This window comes from Ahaetulla prasina, chromosome 6 (assembly GCF_028640845.1).
Source record: "Ahaetulla prasina isolate Xishuangbanna chromosome 6, ASM2864084v1, whole genome shotgun sequence".
Classification (NCBI taxonomy): Eukaryota; Metazoa; Chordata; class Lepidosauria; order Squamata; family Colubridae; genus Ahaetulla; species Ahaetulla prasina.
The window spans coordinates 86,233,616-86,256,871 of record NC_080544.1 but is presented as its reverse complement, the minus strand read 5'-3'; the positions used below and the strand labels follow the sequence as shown (position 1 = coordinate 86,256,871).

General features: G+C 40.1%; 1 protein-coding gene across 1 annotated transcript in view; it reads left to right on the top strand.

Annotated features, from left to right (window-relative positions):
• The first annotated feature begins 8,012 nt into the window (after window positions 1-8,012).
• Window positions 8,013-23,256, top strand: part of VEPH1 (ventricular zone expressed PH domain containing 1) — a 140,091-nt gene continuing 124,847 nt past the window's right edge. Inside the window, exons 1-2 of the mRNA XM_058189142.1 lie at window positions 8,013-8,150; window positions 18,571-18,786. Coding sequence (XP_058045125.1) covers window positions 8,013-8,150; window positions 18,571-18,786 — 354 coding nt within the window. The remainder of the gene's footprint in view (window positions 8,151-18,570; window positions 18,787-23,256) is intronic.

The following is a 23,256-nucleotide window of genomic DNA, read 5'->3' as shown; positions in this document are numbered from 1 at the left end:
ACTTACTGCACTCAATGGGGCAAGGGCAAGTTTTTGCCAAGCTAGACCTAGCCCAAGCCTATCAACAGCTGCCCGTAGACAGCAGCACAGCCGAAGCAAAGACAATTGTGATTCACAGAGGGGCTTTTAAGTGTACCCGATTACAGTTTGGGGTTAGTGTGGCTCCAGGGTTATTTCAGAACCTGATGGAGCGGCTATTGCAGGGCTTACCAGGGGTGGTACCATACTTTGACGATGTACTGGTATCCGCTGAAAACCTAGAGGAATTAGGGGCGAGGCTGCGAAAAGTTTTGGGCATTTTCCGGTCTGCCGGTCTCACGGTCAAACTAAACAAGTGCCAGATCGGGGTTGAGTCTGTGGAATTCCTGGGCTACCGGATAGACAGGGAAGGGATTCACCCCACGGAGAGCAAGGTACGGGCCATCAGGAAGGCCCCGGTGCCCAAGAACAAAACGGAGTTACAGGCATTCTTGGGTCTGGTCAACTTCTACGCAGTATTCTTAAGGAATAAGGCTACAGTAGCAGAGCCGCTGCATAAATTATTAGCTAAGACGGCTGCATGGTCTTGTGGAAAAGCGGAAGCTAGGGCATTCGAAGTGGTAAAAAATCTCCTAACGAGTGATAGCCTCCTTATCCAGTACAATGGCACACTACCTCTAGTGTTAAGCTGCGATGCATCTCCCTATGGGGTGGGGGCTGTGCTCAGCCACAGGTTACCTAATGGCACAGAAGCCCCCATTGCATACTACTCCCGAACCATGTCATCAACTGAAAGGAATTATAGCCAGCTTGATAAGGAAGCCTTGGCTATAGTCGCAGGGGTAAAGAAATTCCATGAGTATGTATTTGGTCGTGATTTTGAAATCATCACGGACCATATACCTTTGCTAGGTCTGCTGGCAGGCGACCGCCCAACGCCCGTGGCACTTTCGCCAAGACTGACCCGATGGACTATCTTCCTGGCAGCGTATTCTTACAAATTGCTCCACCGGCCAGGAAAGGATTTAGGGCATGCAGACGCACTGAGCAGATGCCCGTTACCAGAGACTATTGAAGACCCCACTCCAGGAATACCAGTTCTACTAATTGACTCTTTGGACTCTGGCCCAGTCACATCCAAAGAGGTGGCTCGGGCTTCGTATAAGGACATTACAATACGAACGGTACTTGGTTGGGTACAAAGAGGGTGGCCCGCTGCGCCGGGCGAGCGTTTTAAAGAGTTTGTAAAGAAACGAGGGGAACTTTCGGCTCAAGGGGGGTGCCTGCTATGGGGGGATCGAGTGGTGATCCCAGAGAGATTGAGGAAAAGGGTGTTGGATCTCCTTCACGAAGGCCACCCAGGGATCGTGAGGATGAAGGGTCTAGCGAGAAGCTATGTGTGGTGGCCCTTAATGGACTCGGAAATTGCTGAGAGGGTAGGGAAATGCCAGGCCTGCCAGGAGTCCAGGCCGCTACCCCCAACGGCCCCGGTTCGGGAATGGGAGAGACCCCAAGGGCCCTGGTCTAGGATCCACATCGATTTTGCCGGCCCCTTCCACGGCCAAACCTTTCTGGTGGTAGTCGATGCCTACTCCAAATGGCTGGAAATCATTCTCATGAGATCCATGACAGCCGAGGCAGTGATCTCAGTCCTACGGCACCTATTTGTAACCCATGGGTTGCCCGACACGTTAGTATCCGATAACGGCCCACAATTCACGGCAACCCAGTTTGAGGGGTACTTGGCAGAAGAGGGCATCCGGCATGTCCTCTCGGCGCCTTTCCACCCTGCGACGAATGGCCTTGCAGAACGTTCCATCCGGAGCGCAAAAGAGGCATTGTCCAGAATCAAGCCAGGCGACTGGCAAACAAAAATCGATACCTTCCTGGCCGTACAACACAGAACCCCCTGTGTCACAACTGGCAGAAGCCCAGCAGAGTTATTAATGGGGCAGAAACTCAGGTGCCCACTAGACCGTTTGAACCCGAACTACACACCAGACGGTTACAAGGGGGCACTCGATAAAACAAGAGGGATGGCAATAGGCGACCGAGTGTGGGCACACAACTATAGCGAAGGCCCGACCTGGTTAGCAGGAAAAATCCTAGAAATAACAGGTCCCAAATCATATTTAGTGGAGATAAAGGATGGCCGGGTATGGAGGCGCCACATAGATCAAATAAGAAAACGCATAACCGAACAATCCGAATTAGACGAAACAGGCCCTGACCATACAATGTTTGAATCCACAGCTGACTCAAACCCGGGGCAAACGCGGGACTTATCTGACTTCCAGGAGGTCCAGCGACGCCAACAGGTTCCGACAGAAAACAGCAGGGACGACTCTGCAATTAATCCAGGGCCGGATGGCCTAGAGGAGGAGCTGAGAGGAACAGACAGTCCCTCCAGTCAGCTCGACTCACTCCCAGAGAATGAATTGCGCAGGTCCGAAAGAGTCAGGAGACGCCCAGTCTACTTGCGTGATTACGTTGAAAAATAATATGTAAATTTTTATGTAAATAGTGGTAAAGTGTTTTCTGGGAGGGAAGGAGTGTAATGTATCTTTAAAAGTTTTGGCGGGAAAATAGCACGTTGCTGATTGGTTGAAGCTCCCGGTTAAACTGTATATAAGGAGAGGTTTTTCCCAGCACTGGCTGCTGGGTTCACCATATAGTAAAGAGCTGTTGTCACTATCCTGGTCTCCTGCCTCGTTATTGCCCGAATCTAACAGTTTCCTTTTTCCAGTTCTTCTAAGCGAGTGCCATATAGCTACAGGGGAATTAAGCTGGAAAAAATAACACACAATAGATCACATCCAGCACCACTATTCATAAAAAGAAACAAAATCTAGGTTTTGCTTTTGAATCTCCTCCCTTTTGTGTTTTAGGTTCCTGCTTCTTATCCAACTAGTAACTTGATAGACACAAAAAAGCATACGCATATGCACATATATATTTATCTAAAAATAAAGAATGATTTCACAGTGTACAAAACACCTATTATTAATGTCATTAATTTCAAGATCTTATTTTTAAATGTTTATAAGGGAGGGGTATGAGTAACTTCAGGCACACTTTGTATACCTAGCAAATTTATTCTTTGGAGAAAAGGGTCTTCTCCACAGTAGTTTCATTCATTTGGTTTCTTTAAAAGAACACTATAAACTCATTAGGAGGGGATAGTTTTTCACCAACAGAGAGCACTCTTTCATCCACATAAAAACAAAATGCTCAAGTTGAAAACCTTTTGTAAAGTTTTGTTTTGGGAACAAAGGCGTTCATTCAGATATAAGGCTTCTCTGCTTTTAGTTCTTTCTGGTCACCTGATCAAGCTCTTGGTAATTTTTAGGCTACTTTAGTCTGCATTCCTCAAATTCTTTATACTTGGCCCTGTAATTAAGAGCTTCAGGTTCACTGCCTAAAACATAGATTCTATAACTTTCCACTTCTTGTACCCTCAAATGCAAGACTAATGCAACAGTCCAAGCTGCACTCAACTCTGAGTCTCAAAACCAACCTCTTGCAGCTATACAAAAAAATCTTCATGTGAACGCTGTGGAGTCAGAATCAGGTAAAACGGAGGTTTGCCATTTGTGTGTATTTGCATAAGATTATTTTCTAATGGATGCTTGGCAATATAAACAAAGCACTTCTATTTTGAATGTGATTTTTTTTTCATACCACATAAATTGTATGTTTTCTGATTTTGGAGACCTTTAAACTAATCTATTAATATGTATTGTATTTATTATAAAATTGTGCTTGTTCCAAGCAAGTTGTATAATCATTTGTGGATGACTGTTTGCTATAAAAGTGGGGATAAGGCTTGCAGATGTCCAATTACGATATTGTAAATGATAACTTGTTGGTGAAGGCATTTCTGGTCACTATAAGCATCACTACTGAGCATTTAAAATATTTTTTGTACATACAGCAAGTGAAACTAATGAAAGAAACCGTGTAAACTTATTTTTCCACTTTTGCAGTCAAACCTCAAACTGATATCTCAGGTGAAATACTGTTTGGAGATTTGTAATGGGATCAACAGAAAAAGGCTCTTGATGTGCCATCAGCATCATCAGATTACTTACTGTAAGTTTACGCATTGATGGGGAATATGTGGCGGCATCTTTTTATACAGCATGTCTACCAAAAAGCCTTGTTTTTCTTTCTTAAATAATGGTACATTATGAACACTATCTATCTTGTGCATAAAAAGTCAGGTGCAAAGAAGGGATAGAATTTTTAAAAATTAGGTTTATTCTTAGAGAAACTTTCTTGAGGAGCTTGAAAAAGAATTATAGAAGCTAAGTTATTACAGTTATTCTTCTCCTGTTGTGCTATAACAGCATATTTTGGAAATCTTTACAAAGCGTTTACCCACTGGAGAGTAGGCAAACATGTTAATTAACAATGAAATACACAACACAATACAATTTATTGCATCTATTGCTTCCTAGGTGGGCACAAGCCAAATGTAAAATATGAGATAATACAATTCTAGTGCACATTATACATACATCAGGACACGGGTCCAATTGGAGAGCTGATCACTTTATAATACTGAGCCTTATGCAGTGGTAGGATTCAAATAATTTAACAAGCGATTCTCTGCCCTACTGATTTCTTCCAACAACCAGTTCATCAAACTGCTCAGAAAGTTAACAACCGGTTCTGCCAAAGTGATGCGAACTGGCTGAATCTCACCACTGGACTTATGGCACATATGCCACACAGCAAGAAAGAGTTTTGCAGGAATTCAATCCAGTCCACAGAATATCTCTACTCTTTTATGTTCCATTAAACTCATTGCATCCTCCTATTTATTTTCCTACACTCCTATCCCACCCATGTCTGAATACATGTCAGCCCTTTGAGGGTTGTTGTTATTGTAGGCTAAAGTATAGGCTACTTTGTGGATAAAGGGTAGAATAACAGAAACTTGCAACCTGACAGTGTTTCCCTTTCTTTCTTTCTTTCTTTCTTTCTTTCTTTCTTTCTTTCTTTCTTTCTTTCTTTCTTTCTTTCTTTCCTTCCTTCCTTCCTTCCTTCCTTCCTTCCTTCCTTCCTTCCTTCCTTCCTTCCTTCCTTCTTTCTTTCTGAGAGAATCAAGGGAGGGCAAACTTAAGTTTATATCTTATGCTTTCTTGTTTTCCTGGACTAAGCCCATGTTTTGTTAAAGGCCTCCATGTAACTTCTCTATAGCCATCTCTAGGTTCACCCACAGTGTGTGTATGTGTGTGTATCTCAGGGTAATACTGTATAGATCTGATGAAGTGGATTTTTAGTCTCAGTAAAATAGGCCATAATAAGGTGAGATAAACCTCCAACTGTTTTTGTTGAAATTGATAAGAATTCTTTCCTTTCCCAAGACTGTCTCCAGACTTTGGAGTTGTTCTGATTTCATATTCTCTTATGAAATCTGAATTTATTAGATCAGGGGTGTCAACCTCGCGATGACACATTGTTGTCACGTGACATATCACAACTTTTTTCCCCTTCACTAAACCGGGGTGGGCATGGCCAGCCTGTGACACATCCGGCCCGTGGGCCGCCAGTTTGACACCGCTGCATTAGACTGTTGTCGTTAATGGGGGTTACTTTGCTACACATCACAGATATAATCCAATGGAGTTTACATACCGTCATTTACTCTCAAAGCATGTGGAATGTCTCTTGGACAACTACTGTGCTGTGCTCACTTTTGTGCAAATCAGTTAACCTCTGTTATTCAGGTGTGAATATTTCTCTTATTCAGGTGTGAATATTTCAGGTACAAAGTAAAGTGAAGATGGCCTATTTACAGTTTTGCTCCAAAACTTTACTATAAATGCCCTTTCAAAAGTTATAGATTGTATAGCTAAGCATGCCTTTAAATGAGTTTGGCAATGGAATATTAAAATATTGTACGGTATAACTCTCTTTTTTTTTAAAAAAAAATGTAGCTCAGGTAGTCCTCAACTTACAACCACAATTGAGACCAGAATTTCTAACTAAGCAAGTTGATAAGTAAGGTTAATGAGCCACACCCGATTTTATGATCTTTTGTGCTATGGTTGTTAAGTGAATCACTGCAGTTCATTTATTTATTTATTTTATTTTTATTTATTTTATTCGATTTTTATACCACCCTTCTCCCGAAGGACTCAGGGCGGTGTACAGCCAAATAAAAATCCACAATATACACTTTAAAACAAGACTAAAACAAAACATATTACAAGATGACCAAAATTTAAAACAGTTTAAAACCCTAAAATATAAATAGCCCCAGTTAAAATTTAGTAAAACTTCTAAGCCAGTCCCGCTTGAATAAATAGGTGCATTTTCAGCTCACGGCGAAAAGTCTGGAGATCAGGCACTTGACGTAAACCAGGGGGAAGTTCGTTCCAAAGCGTAGGAGCTCCAACAGAGAAGGCCCTACCCCTGGGGGCCACCAGCCGACATTGTTTGGCGGACGGCATCCTGAGAAGGCCCTCTCTGTGTGAGCGTACGGGTCGGTGGGAGGCATAGGGTAACAGCAGGCGGTCCCGTAAGTACCCGGGCCCTAAGCCATGGAGCGCTTTAAAGGTGGTAACCAAAATCTTAAAGCGCACCTGAAAGACCACAGGAAGCCAGTGCAAACTGCGCAGGAGTGGTGTTACATGGGAGCAACGAGTTGCTCCCACTATTACCCGCGCAGCTGCATTCTGGACTAGCTGCAGCCTCCGGGTGCACTTCAAGGGCAGCCTCATGTAGAGAGCATTGCAATAATCCAAACAGGAAGTGACAAGAGCATGAGTGACCGTGCATAGGGCATCCCAGTCAAGGAAGGGGCGCAACTGGCGAACCAAGCGTACTTGGTGAAAAGCCCTCTTGGAGACGGCCACCAAATGATCGTCAAATGACAGCCGCCCATCCAAGAGGACACCCAAGTTGCGCACCCTTTCCATTGGGGCCAATAACTCGCCCCCCACAGTCAGCTGCGGCTGCAGCTGACTGTACCGGGGTGCCGGCATCCACAGCCACTCTGTCTTGGAGGGATTGAGCTTGAGTCTGTTTCTCCCCATCCAGATCTGTACAGCTTTGAGGCACCGGGATAGCACTTCGACAGCTTCGTTGGGGTGGTCCGGAGTGGAGAAGTACAGCTGCGTATCGTCAGCGTACAGATGGTAACTCACCCCGAAACCACTAATGACTTCACCCAGCGGCTTCATGTAGATGTTGAACAGAAGGGGCGAGAGAATCGACCCCTGAGGCACCCCACAAGTAAGGTGCCTCGCGGTCGACCTCTGCCCCCCTGTCAACACCATCTGCGACCGGTCGGAGAGATAGGAGAAGAACCACCGATAAATGGTGCCCCCCACTCCCAAGCTCTCCAACCGGTGCAGCAAGATACCATGGTCGATGGTATCGAAAGCCGAAAGCCGCTGAGAGATCTAATAGGACCAGGGCAGAGGAACAACCCCTATCCCTGGCCCTCCAGAGGTCATCTACCAACGTGACCAAAGCTGTCTCCGTACTATGTCCGGACCGGAAGCCGGACTGGAACGGGTCTAGATAGACAGCTTCATCATGAATGACAGATTCATTCAGTGAATCACATGGCCGTTAAGCGAATCTAGCACACACCCCCACTCCCTTTGTTTAGTGGAAACCAGCTGGAAAGGTGACAAATAGTGATCATATGACTTCAGGACCTTCCCGCTTCCATAAATAAAAGTAGGCTGCCAAATGCCATATTCTGATCAAAGTACCAGGGGATGCTATATGAGGAGCAGTCAAAAGTCACTTTTTTTAGTGCTATTGTAACTTGGAATAGTTGCTAAATGAATGATTGTACATTGAGGACTTTCTATAGTTTTCAAAGCCAGTATATCAATATTTATTGTTAATGAGGTCCTTTGTTTTCTTCAGCTCATGGCCAAAAAAGGTCTCAAGATTTGAAGAAACATTTATAGAAAAGGAATACCTGACGTGTTATGGATTTATATGTCACTAACCTTAACTGAAAGAAGTGTCACATACCAGATTCAGTCTCATTGGCAGAATCAACTATGCACCATCTTCTAAGACTTGTTTTGGAACAAAAAGATCTTTCACGTGCTGGGGAACTCTTTTCTTTGGACGATTCTGAAATAGAAGGATGCCTATCCGAAGCCCTTGAGCAAATCAAACTAATTAGTTCATCTCCTGTAAGTAGAACCTTTCGTATTCTTTGCAAAGCAGAATATGGGTTAGAAAATCTGTGTAAGCCGCCTTGAGACACCATGTGTGAGTAGGTGGAAATATAAATTTATAATTTATAAATGAATAAATAAATAAATAATTAGCTGCAGAACCTCAAGAAAATAAATTACAAATTGCATCCTCAGTAAAGTTGGGAGCAGTTCAGGGGTGAAATCCAGCAGGTTCTGACAGGTTCTGGAGAACCGGTAGTGGAAATTTTGAGCAGTTTGGCGAACCGGTAGCGGAAATTTTGAGTAGTTCAGAGTACCGGCAAATACTACCTCTGGCTGGCCCCAGAGTGGGGTGGGAATGGAGATTTTGCAATATCCTTCCCCTGGAGTGGGGTGGGACTGGAGATTTTGCAGTATCCTTCCCCTGGAGTGAGGTGGGAATGGATATTTTGCAATATCCTTCCCTGGAGTGGGGTGGGAATGGAGATTTTGCAGTATCCTTCCCCTGGAGTGAGGTGGGAATAGAGTTTTTGCAGTATCCTTCCCCTGCCACACCCACCAAGCCATGCCCACCAAGCCATACTACGCCCATCAAGCCACGCCCACAGAACCGGTAGTAAAAAAAATTTGGATTTCACCACTGGAGCAGTTATGATTACTTTTCAGAAAGACTGGGAAGGTAGCATATCAGTGTGTCAGTGCCTGAAGCTAAAATCAGCAGGAAACAAAAATATTTGAAAATATTTTCTGTTTCTTCAAATCGGAGTCGCCTCAAACCATAAGAAAAGCAGCAAACCCCAAGGGTGCTTTTTCAAGGGGAAACTGGACTTTCTGGATTTTCATTGAAGATGTTTCGCTTCTCATCCAAGAAGCTTCTTCAGCTCTGACTGGATGGTGGGGAATGGAAGGATTTATATTCCTTGCAGACAGCTGGTCATTTGCATTCTTTTAGAGAATCATTAAGGTCACCTGGAGATTTAGCAGGGTCATTTGAGTGCTGCAAATGGATGTGGAGCCTCTTTGGAACTGTTGAAAGGACTGTGTTGTAGACTGGAGAGAGATGATGTCGTATCCCTCCCCCTCTGTCGAGAGAAGACTGTTCAATTTTGACTTAGTTAACCTCTTTGACCGCTCTTTCAAACCAGCATTCCTCTCTGTCCAAAATGTGGACTTTGCTGTCTTCAAAAGAGTAAGGCTTTGTTTTTTAAATGCAGATTGACTGCTGAATCTAGTCTTGATGGGTTTGTTCTCCTACTTTGTACCATGTGTTTATGAAGTGGTTAATCCAGTCAAAACTGGAAACCAGAAAATCTAATTACCTCTCGAAGAAGCACTTTTGGGACAACCATGACCTGGATGATTAAGAATCTCCATAGACAAAAGCAGCAAGTAAATTTGATAGATAATGAATAAATCAATCATTCTATAATTATTTTTTAGAACCTTTTTATTAAAGTTGTGAAGGTAATAATATTTCCCTGTTTTTAGGCAATAAGTGAAAAGAAACCCAATATGGAATAATTGCAAGGATAGCAGAATGTGTCAATAAAATTTAGAAATCAGGTATCATACAAAACATTTCAGTGTTTAGGAAAAATACTTTTCATACAAAGTACCCTTGGTATCTGGCCTTTAAACTCAAATATTAAATACATCTTAATGTTTCTTGTGATAAAGGCATATGGCCCAAGTATATGCATCTGCTAGATGATACATGAATTATACCAGTCTTCAGATTTATGCATCTTAGAATTTATTATTATTGAGAAATTTGGCAGACTGGCCAACGATTATCTAAAATGAATCACATACACCCAGGATTTGCATTTTTGACTGGATGGCTTATAACCTGACTTGAAAACAATACATCTTGAAGTACAGTAGAATAAAACAATAAATTCTGCATTCCTTGGCCAGTGCAGAAAATATGACTTCTGTAACAGAATCATCAGTGCTGGAATACTGTACCTGTCTCTGTGGTCTCTTCCCATAATCCTAAAAGCTTTAACCAAAAACTCTCTACTATTGACCTCACCTCATTCCTAAGAGGACCATAAGGGGCGTGCATAAGCGCACAAAAGTGCCTACCGTTCCTGTCCTATTGTTTTTCTTTTCTTCTTCCTATATACATATATGCTTATACCTCCTTATATTTACTCATATATGTGTTTATATATTATATAATCTTTTTGTATGATACCTACATATATTGTTATGACAAAATAAATAAATAAATAAATAATATTAAAATGATGCCCATGATGAAAATGTATTGATTTTCTCGAGAGACTTATAAGAGAATATATGTTCTAAGAATAGTTACTTACCAGGCATCCCTGTTTTTTATTTGTTTTGAATTTTTTCTTTCAAAAGTACACCCCATTCAGGTACATACATTTGTGTAGGTGCACGCACACACGTGCATAAACACACAAAATCGCTTTCAAATTTCATCAGGAAACCTATGGTAACTTTGAAATATATGTGTGGAATGATGAATCACCTAAGTCACTGCTTTAGCTCATTGATACCACTGTTGAATTCAGTATTATAGAACATCAGACAATGTGGAGAAAACATTTGCCATTAGTTTCCACTTGAGGGCAGCAATAATGCATAACTGACCTAAAACAACTTTTAAAACAATTTAAATGTTCAGAATGTGAAGGAGGTAGGTCATTTTTCATGGAATAGAATGTAAATTTAATAGCAAATCTATACATTCTCCAATATCTCACAACTGAGAAACATTTGTAAAAGGAATAGTATCCATATTGCCGAGATAGAATAGAACAAATACAGCAATGAGTATTACAGCTCACTATTTCTTATGAGAATGTTTGGTTTGGGAAAAAGGAAGCCAAGTAAGTGGGTCGTTCTTTTAAAGCATGTGGGGGAAAGCTAGGAAAACTTGGAGAGTGAGCTTTGGGAATAGGAGCAATGTCAATAAGATGGAAAGGAAAGGGAAAGAGAAGAAGGATTTGTGAAAAAGTAAAACTATTATTCTGTAAATAAGCAAGTGTTGATATTCCTCTGACAAAAACCAACTTGTACTAATTAATCTTATTATCTTGGGTTAGATAGAGGTACTCCTTCATTTACTACAGTATAATAATTGAGCCTGGAATTATAATTGAAAATTGTTGCAGTTGTAAGTCACCCACTCATTGGGAATAAGTTTCTGGCCTTTTTCATGGGAGTTGTTAAGCAAATGCTGCTGTCCCATTAAGAAAATGTGGAGGTCATTAAGGAAATGATATGATCATCAAGTGAACCATTCATGTGATTGGTTTTTGGTTTTTTGCTGGAAACTGCAAAAATGCTGGAAACTGGCAAAAAATAAATAAATCGCAAATTGCAAGGACATGACGGTGGAATGCCGTGACAGTCTGTAAAGCTGACCCACCCAACATGCAATCATGTGACCCTAGAGGGTGCCACATAATCATTTACGGCAGCTAGGGATGCTTGATGGGCCATAAAGCACCCATTACATGGCTGTCATAACTTTGAAGAGTCGTAAAATGGCCAGTCGCTAAGTGAGGACTATCTGATAAGTTCTAATTGTTTATAATCAATGAATTTAAAAAAGAAACCATATGTGCCCCCTTAAATTCCAAAATACTATGCTAAGACCTTATTAAGAGAGAAGATAAAATCAGCAGCAAGATTTAAAATTATATTTACATAGTTCCATGGCAAAGTGGAATAGAATTATGCCATTTCCAGCTTAATAAATCTCGTTTCCTCATGGGCATGATCAATTATGATCAATGATGAACCAGATATGGTGCAGATAAATATCAGATATGACCTTCAGCCAAGGACTGGGGTGTTCTGTTCCCCTCCGCAGTCCGGAAGACACGAGCAATGACTTAATTAGCTGGCAACTATCAGCTCTGGCAGCAAACTAGCGAGCGTCTGCCAAGTGTCTCTGTTATCTCTCTTGATGCGGATGAGTCAGCCAGGAAACCAGGAACAAACAGGACTTCAGCTCTAATCCTCCCTCTAAGCCAGCGGTCATCAACTGGTGGTCCGTGGACCATTGGTGGTCCATGAGAAAATTTTGGTGGTCCGCAGAAAAGTTATTTGCATTTTTTTATATTGCACTAAATGAGGGGTCCTCAAACTATGGACTCGTTCTCATGGTGGCTGCTTAGCTCCAACAACTGCTTCCTGTTGGGGCCCTAAGGAGCCTGAGCGGGCAGGCGAGGAGTGGCTGGAAAGGGAGAGGTGAGTAGAGGCTGGTGAGGCACCCCTTGACATGAATGGCATCAAGGTGGCCATGCCCACTCAGTCACATGACCACCTAGCCACGCTCACCCAGTCGGTCATTAGGCAGATCATATTAGTGGTCCGTGGGATTGAAAATTATGAATTTAGTGGTCCTTGAGGTCTGAAAGGTTGGTGACCCCTGCTCTAAGTGGTTGATTTGCTTGCCATGAAGTGGTATAGCAGCCCTTGCTGCTTTTATATCCTGTGGGGTGTGGCTCCATGACTCAGCACTTCCTAGGCCTGCCCCACCCCTGCTTCTGTTGTTCCTGCCTCTCCTGCCTCTGAAACCTAGGGTCCAGCCAGGCCTGATTGCCATCAGCCAGGTCTGGAGGCATGGCCTGCGGGGGGAAGAGTCAGGGGATGGAGGCCTTGTTATCTCCTCCACCTGGCCTGCCTCTGGCTACCTGGAGCTGAGCCAGGGAAGCCGGTGCTCCAGAGGTAAGTCCTGATGGGCCTTCCCCCTCACTTTCTGAGTCACTTTCTGGCAGGGGGCCCAGTTTGGGGGGCGCAGACACAAAAAGGGGATTCGTCCCTCCCTCCCATAGAGCAACTGAAGGAAATACTCTTTTCTATAGCAAAATTATATAATTCATTACTTCAGGATATTGTGATGGGTGCTGATTTAGGTGGTTCTAAAAACAACTGGCTTAGGTAAGGCTTCCACATGTGAGACACTTTTCAGGAATTGATGCACTGTGGTTGAGATTTGGGAATAGGGTCAGACTCAGGCAGAGGCAAAGCAAATCCAATAAGCAGCTTTCTTTTTTATTATTATTATTATTACTAGACATTTTACAAAATATAGCATTTGTCCAACAACTGAAGATCCAGTTTTGCTTATAGTTAGATAATTTTTCTAAGCTTTAAAGTCTTTAAATTCAGTAATCTAATTGCTCTTGTACAATTACATTTTTTTTCTATTTGAAGATCTTATTGTATTTCTTCAGCAATCCCCCCATACCTTAGACTAAGGTTCCCTATCTCACAGTATGAAATTTATGCCACTTTTCCCAGCCAACTTTCCCCAAAGTCACTTGCAACCATGCAGAAGATGGAATTGTGGTCTGGTGCTTGGGCCTGCCGTTGGATGGGATGTTGGAGAATCTAGTAGATCCCTTCCCACTGTTAATACACTTTGGACAGGATGTTATTTCTAAAGACCTACTTCTTGAGCCTGCTGTCACTAGCCAATTTTCTGGATTACCAACATTCCAGATTTAATTTCTGGAGAGACTGTCATTGTTCTGAGCTTCTACTTGTACTTAGTGTTCCCTCATGTTCTTGAGGTGTGCCTTCTGTTGTGACCCATTCTCCATTCTTCATTGCTTGTATACTCCTCAGACAGCTCTGGCGGTTTAGTTATCACTCACTTTTTCCTTCAGCTATCTTGTTTCATTTGTCTTCTTTCACAAAAGCACTGGTTGGTTTGTCTGACAGTCCAGTGTAGAATCCTTTAAACTTAAACAGATAGAAGGGTATAGCTAATTCTACTGTAGTTCTTTTTTGGGGGGCGGGGAGATATCCAGATATTTTAATTTTAAAAAGTTATTGCCTTCCCTTTGGTAAGAATCTGGTAAGAGACTGTCCCTTTCATTCTGATTTAGCAATCAGATTTACATAGACTTAACATAAATGACAAGTGATAAATTACGTTTTAGTGCAGCAATAGAAAACTTTAATTACCTTATAGTCTTTGAACTGTTTTCATTTTTTGTATAAAAACAAGTAATTATAAAAGTTCAAGCACAGAAAGGAAGGACAAGGGAATCAAATTATTATATTTACTTGGTTCATTCTTTTCAATTTCAGTTGTCCAACACACAATTAAGAGTTAGAAGGGTCCTCAGAGGTAATCCAATCCACACCTCTCATCCATGCAGGATACACTTGAGTATCTCTGATATCCAACCCTTGTCTAAAGATCTCTAGTGAAGGATAACAAATGTCATGATGGAGAACGCAACATATCATGACAATACTTTTTCTTTCTGTCATAGACAGTCTTTCTAATTAATTTTAGATCGAAATTGCTAGTGATGTCAGGCTACAATAAAATTGGAAACTCCTCTGCTATTGGCAGCCAAACAGTTGCCAAATTTCTATATTGCTGCTAGTATTTTCTATCCAGTTGGAAAATGTTCCCCACACTTAATACTTCAGGGTGTGGAGACTAGGGTGGTTTATATAATATTTACAAGTGGGGCTTCAGTTCTATCAGGACCAGCTGGACTGCTTTCACTCTCAGAATGGCACTAGGTCTCTCACTGTTTAATAGCATTCACTTTTCTCTCCCACACCACCATGAAAAATTCTGTGTCAAACCTCCTGATAAAACCTTTAAACTAGATATGTTTCAGAGCCTGTTTCCTGTAACATAATGGATGGAAAGATTTCTGGAGCCAAGATGGTACATGATTACTGTCAGCAATGACCCAGGATCTGGATTAAGTCTCTTCAATAAAGCACTTTCATCCTGCAGCAACATAGCTTTTGTAATGGTCCACAGAACATCATAAATTAGACCACTTGGTGGTAATTGATAGCTATGAGTACAATTTCTATGATTTGTTCCTTTTGTTCTTAAGAAAACCAATATATGTAATCTCATAAATATCTGTATAAGAAACAAGCAGTGCTCAAATGAACCAAATTTCAGTTCAAGAGCCAGCAGGTTATATATGGAGTCCATGTCCATCAATCTTTAACCTCTAAAGTTAGCTAATCCAAAGCTTGGTTCTATCAAGAACCTACATATTCATTATTAAATGCCTCATATTCCAGCAAACCCTTGCATTAGCAGCAGAGTCAGAATGAGTTTCTGAAAAGATGTGTTGTTAAACATTGGACTAAATGCCAGCCATTGTAATTCTCAGCAGAGGAAGTACAGTCAGAATAGGTCTGTCTTTGGAAAGTGGCCTAACTCCTGGGTTTTTACTGAAATGCTGACCATCCTGTCTTATTCTTGATTGCAAACCAGTGCGAATTTCTTGTCTTGTCTAACCATGTCATCACAGAACCAAGGATTAGCTTCATTCTGCATATTGTAAGAATCTCAACAATCAAGATAGCTCAGGGTGATGCAGCAATTACTGATTTCCATGTTTTGGAATTATGGTACAATTTTTGTCTCTTTTCAACCAGATATCTAGAATCAAAGCCAAAGAATAAAAACGCCATCTCTTTTCTCTTAATTAACAAAGTCTGTTTAATCACAGTAAATGGTGGTCAATCTGCAGGCACTTCAGCATTCTCAAGTCTGTTACTAGATTACAGCCCTCTCTATTGAAGTAAAAACTGGCCTTTACTTTAATAAGCCAAAGAGCAACAGAAATGGTTGTGTGTTAGGATTACCGGTAGAGAAAAACAACCAGCATCCACAGGGTAAATGTAAGCAAAGGAATCGTGCATAGTATCATCCAAAATGGAACTTAGCCTTAGGGGAAATGGCTTCATCAGAAATTAAGCAAGACTGAACATATCCAAAATAAAATCAGATCACTAAAGCACTAATTACTTATTGCCCTTAGATGTTTATATGGATTCCAGAAAGAATGACAGTTCGTAATCTGTGAGCTTCAGTTTTTTTCTTCCACCCAGGCTGTTCTGCTCTCAGGAAGATTCAAAAAACAAAAAAACTTCCAGCAAACTTCTTCCTATATACTTCATCAATGGGGGAGAGGGCAACAATCCAGAATTTAGGCAAATGTCCCTCCTTGTTTTCTTAGTGGGAGAAGGAATTACGTTACAGTTACTTATAAGGGTGTTCTGTTCTAAAAGGGATCCCTGAAATATGAACTGCTAGAGGCGCTTAATACATAAAGATACTCACTTTAATATTTTATTATTTTATTTTTTATTTATTTAATTTTGTCATAACAATATACACAAGGATAACAAGCATAACACAAAAGATTATATAATATATAAACATATATATGGGGAGAAACAAGGTAGTATAAGCATATATATATAGAGAGAGAGTTTATATAGATATATATAAACAAATATATAGATATATATATTTGTTTTCTGAGGTTTTCACGGGTGTTTGTATGTAGGTCTTTGGTTGTTCGGGTTTTCTCCCGTGTAAAATTGGAAGTGTCTTGGCGACGTTTCGACGAAGTCTCATTCGTCATCTTCAGGCTTCAGCCGTGCTTCTGCTTCTGCTTGCTCCCAGAAGCACGGCTGAAGCCTGAAGATGACGAATGAGACTTCGTCAAACGCCGCCAAGACACTTCCATATATATATATATATATATATATATATATATATATATATATATATGGGAAGAAACAATAGGACAGGAACGGTAGGCACATTTGTGCTCTTATGCACGCCCCTTAGAGTCCTCTTAGAAATGTGGTGAGGTCAACAGTGGATAGATTTTTAATAAAACTTTTGGGGTTATGGGAAGAGACCACAAAGTCAGGTAATGCATTCCAAGCATAGATAATTCTGTTACAGAAATCGTGTTTTCTGCAATCTAAACTGGTTGAAATTCCTTGCTGCTTATCTTTTTCTAAAGATGGAATTACATGAACTTTATACATTATTAATTTGCTTATTTAACTGTTAAACCTTTAGGCAAATTCTCACAGTAGTTTAATTAGAATAGAAATTCAAAAAAGTTAAATTAGAAGAAAAAAACAGCAATAATAAAGACAAATACAAATGAAAGAAGAAAGATCTTTTAAAATGCATACTTTTAAAAAGGTAAAGATTCTGACACAGAAAAAAATAATATTTAATGTGTAGACAGTAAAAGGATAAATAAACTCTCCTGACTTTCCGTAAAAGACCTGACTCTGTCTTGAAGTTCCAATGAGGGAACATCACAATGGAGGTGGTTGATTGATTAACCACAGATCCTACCTTCCCTCCTGCCTTCCCATCTTTTAATTGGGTCACTATATTTGCCTGTGTGTTGTATCCTATTTATGTTTTTATCTCTGCAAAAGATAAAAACATAAAAACATAAAACCTATTTATGTTTTTATCTCTTTTCATTTTTTATGATTGTAAGCCACCCAGAGTTACCCTTTGGTAAGATGGGTAGACAATAAATTTTATAATAAACAAACAAACAAACAAACAAACAAATATCCACCCTCAACAACAGCAGCTGAGATGACACTAAAACGTGCTAACGTTAGTGGTCTTCAGAGTTTAGGACGAGTTATTTAAGTGTTTTGCCAATGTAATTATAATTACATTATTATATTATTATATAATATATTATCATTTTATAATTACAATGTAATTGTAATGGATGGAAACTGACCAAGGAGAGATTCAACCTAGAAATGAGGAGGAACTTTCTGACAGTGAGAACAATCAACCAATGGAACAGCTTGCCTTCAGAAGTTGTGGGAGCTTCATCACTTGAGACTTTCAAGAAAAGATTGGACTGCCATTTGTATAGGGTCTCCTGCTTGAGCCGGGGTGGGGGTGGACTAGATGACCTATAAGGTCCCTTTCAACTCTGTTAATCTGTTAAATCTGTTAAACAAAGGGACATGTCTATTTAGGAACATAGCCTTGTTAGAGCAAATTGATCCAATTGAGCAGGTTATTTCAATGCAGTAATTGCTCAAACATGGCCCATCATAACAATGGCCAATTCTTGAAAACCCATAATGTTACAATAAAGCCTACACCTTTAACTAGTGGGCAATAATACATGCTTATGCCTTTCTGTCTCTCTTTAAAACTATATTAAGTATTCAAGGGGCCACTAATTTGAAATATTGTCCTTAAAAGTTTGGATGCAGCTCTGTCCAGACAGATAAAGAAATTACATGGTCCCAACTGAACACCAAAGAAAAGGTAAGTAAATTGTGTTATTCTGGTAAAGTAGATTGTTCTGGTTGTGTCAATGAGTTTTTGGATTAGCTAGTTTCATGGTGTGCTGGGTTTGGCAGAGCTATGAAACACCCTGGCCAAATATATGGAGTTTTTAACATGTTTTAAAGTGTGCAAATTAAGATCTTGGTTTTAGTGTAGTCTAGTCAAGTGCTTTCAGTCATAATGAACCAGCCACCCTGCCAGTCTAAATGCTAGGCAATGTCCAAGTGTGAATAAATACCTTCCTCCAGGTATGGACTTTGGGACAGATATCCAGGAAAGTCTCCAACTACTATCATATTTTATCTCAATCAGGACTACCAGACAAATGACAACGACCAAGCAGTTGTGGAGATTTGTATCACTCGAATTACTTCAGCCATCAGGGAGACAGAATCCATCACAAAGCATGGAAAAGCTCTTATTGATCTCTGGGAGTCATGTTTAGAGCACAACCTGAAACCTTTTTGTAAAGATGAAGACACACCACATGCAAAGATTGCCTCTGATATTATGAGTTGCATTTTGCAGGTGAGAATGTTTTGCCTGACGATGTACCCTTTTGAGGGCTTGTTGATTGGTTCTTTTTTTGTAATAGAGTTGTACACAAACCATCTCCCCCAAATTTATAGTAGAAAAGTTGGGTGGATGATTTTTTTCAATTTTTTCCCCAAGGGACAGAGAAATTACGTAACAACTTATCAAGGATAAGATTCATTTTGTGGTTACAGTAGTAAATATGCTGAAAAAAGAGGATGGGAGAAGTTCCTTTGATATATTTACTTGAAATAGAAAGGAAGCACGGGAAATTCATTAAAAAGGCAAGATCTTCAAGTCGACCACCCGGCCATCATATAGCAAAATAAGTACAAGGATACTTCATCTATGAGAAATCCTCTGAAACGTTCTTGTCCTTTGGAAGAACGTCTAAAATAGTCTTTCTTTAATTAGATTTCTTGAAAATTACTTTCTTAGAATGCGCTCTGCATTATAGTCTGAAGTAGAAAAAAGAATTTTAGATATGAAAATACACATTATACCTCTTGATTTCCCCTTAAGGATCCTGCAACTTTTTTCTGGGCTCATAGACTAGTCATGTGATTTCTCAAAAAGCGTGGGTTGAGTTAAGGAACAAATATTGGTGCTATCTCCACAGAAATACACATTTTTCTGAGGTTTTGTGGCTACTGTGAAATCCTGGGGCGAAAATGCAGCCGATCCAATTCCTATCCATGCCTGCTGCTAAGCTCCTTTTCAACTAAAGCACTGTAAATTCCTACTATTTGGAAAACATTCTGAATACAAGTAGTCCTCGACTTACAACAGTTCATTTAGTGACCATTCAAAGCTACAATGGCACTGAAAAAAAGTGACTTATGACCGTTTTCACACTTACAACTTTTTCAGCATTCCCATGATCATGTGATCAAAATTCAGATGCTAGGCAACTGGTTCATACTTATGACCATTGCAGCATTCTGGGGTAATGCGATCGATCCTCTTTTGCAACCTACTCACAAGCAAAGTCAACGAAGAAGCCAGATTCACTTAACAACCAGGTTACTAACTTATCAACTGCAGTGATTCATTTAACAACTGTGGCAAGAAATTTATTTATTTATTTATTTATTATTTTAATTTATATACCGCCCTTCTCCCGAAGGACTCAGGGCGGTTTACAGCCAAGTAAAACAAGGAATCACAAAAATTAAAAACATTTTTAAAAAACTAATTCAATTTGGCTAAGAAGCTAAAAATTGTAATAAAAACCCCCCATTAAAACTATTTTAAGCCAGCCCTGCGCGATGAAATAAAAATGTCTTTAACTCGCGTCGGAAGGTCTGGAGGTCAGGGAGTTGACGTATTCCTGGAGGCAGCTCGTTCCAGAGGGCAGGAGCCCCCACAGAGAAGGCCCTCCCCCTGGGGGGTCGCCAGTCGACATTGTCTGACCGACGGCACCCTGAGGAGACCCTCTGTTGTGACCCAGGTTCCTGGACACGGACTCCTTGACTCAGATGATTCAGAAAGTGAGGGAGAAGACCTGGCAAAGCCTGCTTCTCTTGGGCCCTCTCCTTCCCTGGCACCCACTCAAAGGGAGGAGGAGGGGCCGGCAAGGCCTGATTCCCCCGAGCCTTCTTCTGATTTGGCAATGCCCCAAGAACAGTTTTGGAGTGATGCAAGACTGCGCAGACGTGACCGGCGCGCGCAGCAGAGGAAGCGTTGGGACAAAGCCAAGGAATGATGGTCATGCAGTCACATCTGCAGAGACTATAAATAGGAGGCGGGACTTCCTGGTTTTTTGTCTTGGACAAAGCAATGAATTTGCGTGGGCAAACTGTATCAATGGAGGGAAGAATATATTCGTGAGTAATTCTGGCCTTATCTATAATTTCCTCGTTATCTCCAGAGACTTGGCAGGCCCGTGGGTAGACGTGGCCAGGACATTTATCTATGTAAATAAAGTAGAAGAGAACGCCTTTGACTGACTCTTTGTTGGGAGTATTGGGGGAGGGAAACAGAACACCCTCCCTATGGGAGCGCACAGGTCGATGGGAGGCAATTGGTAGCAGCAGGCGGTCCCGTAAATAACCCGGTCCTATGCCATAAATGTTATACATAAATGTTATTAAATGAAAACAAAATTCACTTAACAAATGTCTCACTTAACAACAGAAATTTGGGGCTCAGTTGTGGTCATAAGTCAAGGACTACCTGGACTACTTTGTAAATATGTGTTCAAAATAATATCTATTTTAAATGGTCAAATATATTTCCGATTAATAATTTTCGGCTATGTGTTAGAAAACTCGGAAATTGGCAAGCAGAACTATACATGTGTCAATGAAAATGTCATCCCTATGCTCAACTCTTCCAAACTATGATGTATAAGAATTTTTACCTATGACTTCATACCATTAAGTTGTGCATAGTCCCCTCTATGTTTCATAAACATAAATACATTGCTTGATAACTAGCCTTGGCTTTTACTGCACATTTTGAAGGTTTAAGTGGAATATTCAGCACAGAGGCACTGTTTTGATGGTATTTCAATTAAGATATGTTTCTGGAGTCAAATTATTTAATCACAGCCTCTAATTAAATTCTATTATATGATAAGAAAGAAAGCAAAATCCATGCACCAAGTCATGTATGTTTTTACACCGATTGATACATTTAAGATTGCAAAAATGAGATAATTTGAAAAAAGGCCAAATTCCACTACATATCAGGCAGTAAATATAATTAGAACCCAAAATAATTTCTTTGTTCTTTTGGACAACAAGACATGAAACTGAATCAAAAATGCATGTTTATTTATTAAATGTGAACTTGTATTAACTAGTCTTTTTTAGGCATTATATTTATAGTAATATTTAGTTGCCTGTCGAAATTGAGGATAGAATTATAGCTAATTTTAAATCTGTATTTACTAAAATTATTAGCAATGGATTTTTTCGGGGGGGGGGCTCTGCTGGTTAGTTTAGAAGTCATACTAAAGGTTTATTTATCTTAAACTAACATTAATCATATTAAAATCATATTAATCTATTTTCATTCAAAAGGAAACACCATGTAATTAGAACCTGGTTCATATCAATGGAATGCCATCTAAAATTCCTCAAGGCTCAATTATTTTTATTTCAGCTTCAGAACTCTAGGATCAGGTCCAAGTATGCAGTTTAAACAAATGTTAAAATCTAGGCCCTAAACAGCTGTTGATTTTCAAAACAGTAGTTCTTTGATAAGTAGAACAAGGCTCCATTGTCTTCATTTTACTGTAAAGACTCTTTTGATGAAGATATATTAACTACCATCAAATAAATTACACTTGATGAAAATATATGTGATCAAAATTTTACCTCAGTTTTGTTACGTTGTCTATATTTATAATGTTATTGCTGGTATATTAAAGTAGAACATAGAAAACTCATGACCAGTTGAAAGTGTACTAAAAAAATTAGTCAGAGGAAACTCAAAAATCCAGGAAAGAGCAAAATAAACCAGTAGCTTTAAGATGGTTTCACATATCAGGCTAGGCTACAGTTCAATTTGTTTGAAGTCTAATCTTAGCATGTTGTACAAACTCAGCCAATGTGCCTTGTTAATCATGATTTATGATTTGGGTATTGTGTGAATCCTGACAAATGTTATCAATATTCTTATAATATTGATAATATCAATATTAATATTGATGGTCTAGTTGGTTTAAAAAAAATAAACAGTCTTTTATTGGGTTGTTTAAAAATCTTCCCAAAGAATTTCTTTTGATATGGGAGTTATGTATGAAGAAGGAAGAGACATCTTAATTTCCTTCTCTGACATGCTGATTGAGAGCTGCTTCAAGACTCTTTCTCTTTTAGCGCTTCCTTTCCTTAACTGCATTCCTTAAAGTATGTTGTGGTCAACTCCTTTGTTAGGCTCCTTGTCAAATGAAAAATCTTGATCCAACTGACTTGTTCATTATTACAGTTAAAGGCAGATTCTTTATTTTATTTATTTATTAAATTTATATGCCGCCCATCTCACCATCCAAAGTGAGTCTATGTAAATTTGAAATTTATATTTCATCATTTAAGACAGTGGTAGTCAACCTGGTCCCTATCGCCCACTAGTGGGCGTTCCAGCTTTCATGGTGGGCGGTAGAGGTTTTGTCCGATACTGAAGCACTTACCTTTTTTTAAATTTAATTGACTTTTTAAAAAAATTTCATAGCATTATTTAAAAACATTTTCATTAGGTTTTCATAAAATTCTCCGTGACAATTTAAATTTCTGAAAATATACTATTTGTATCGCCTGCGCATAAGTTTAGTTCATGTTACGTAAGTGAAACTAAATGGCACTATAGTGCAACTGCAAACAAGAGCCTCGTCCCAGAATAGCTCGCACATCTCCCCCCATATCACCCAGCTATAACAGACAAGCAGAGCTGGTAGCCCCCCCCCCCCCGCAAAACCAATCCACGTTGCGCGAGAGGCATGAGCAGATGACGATACACTTT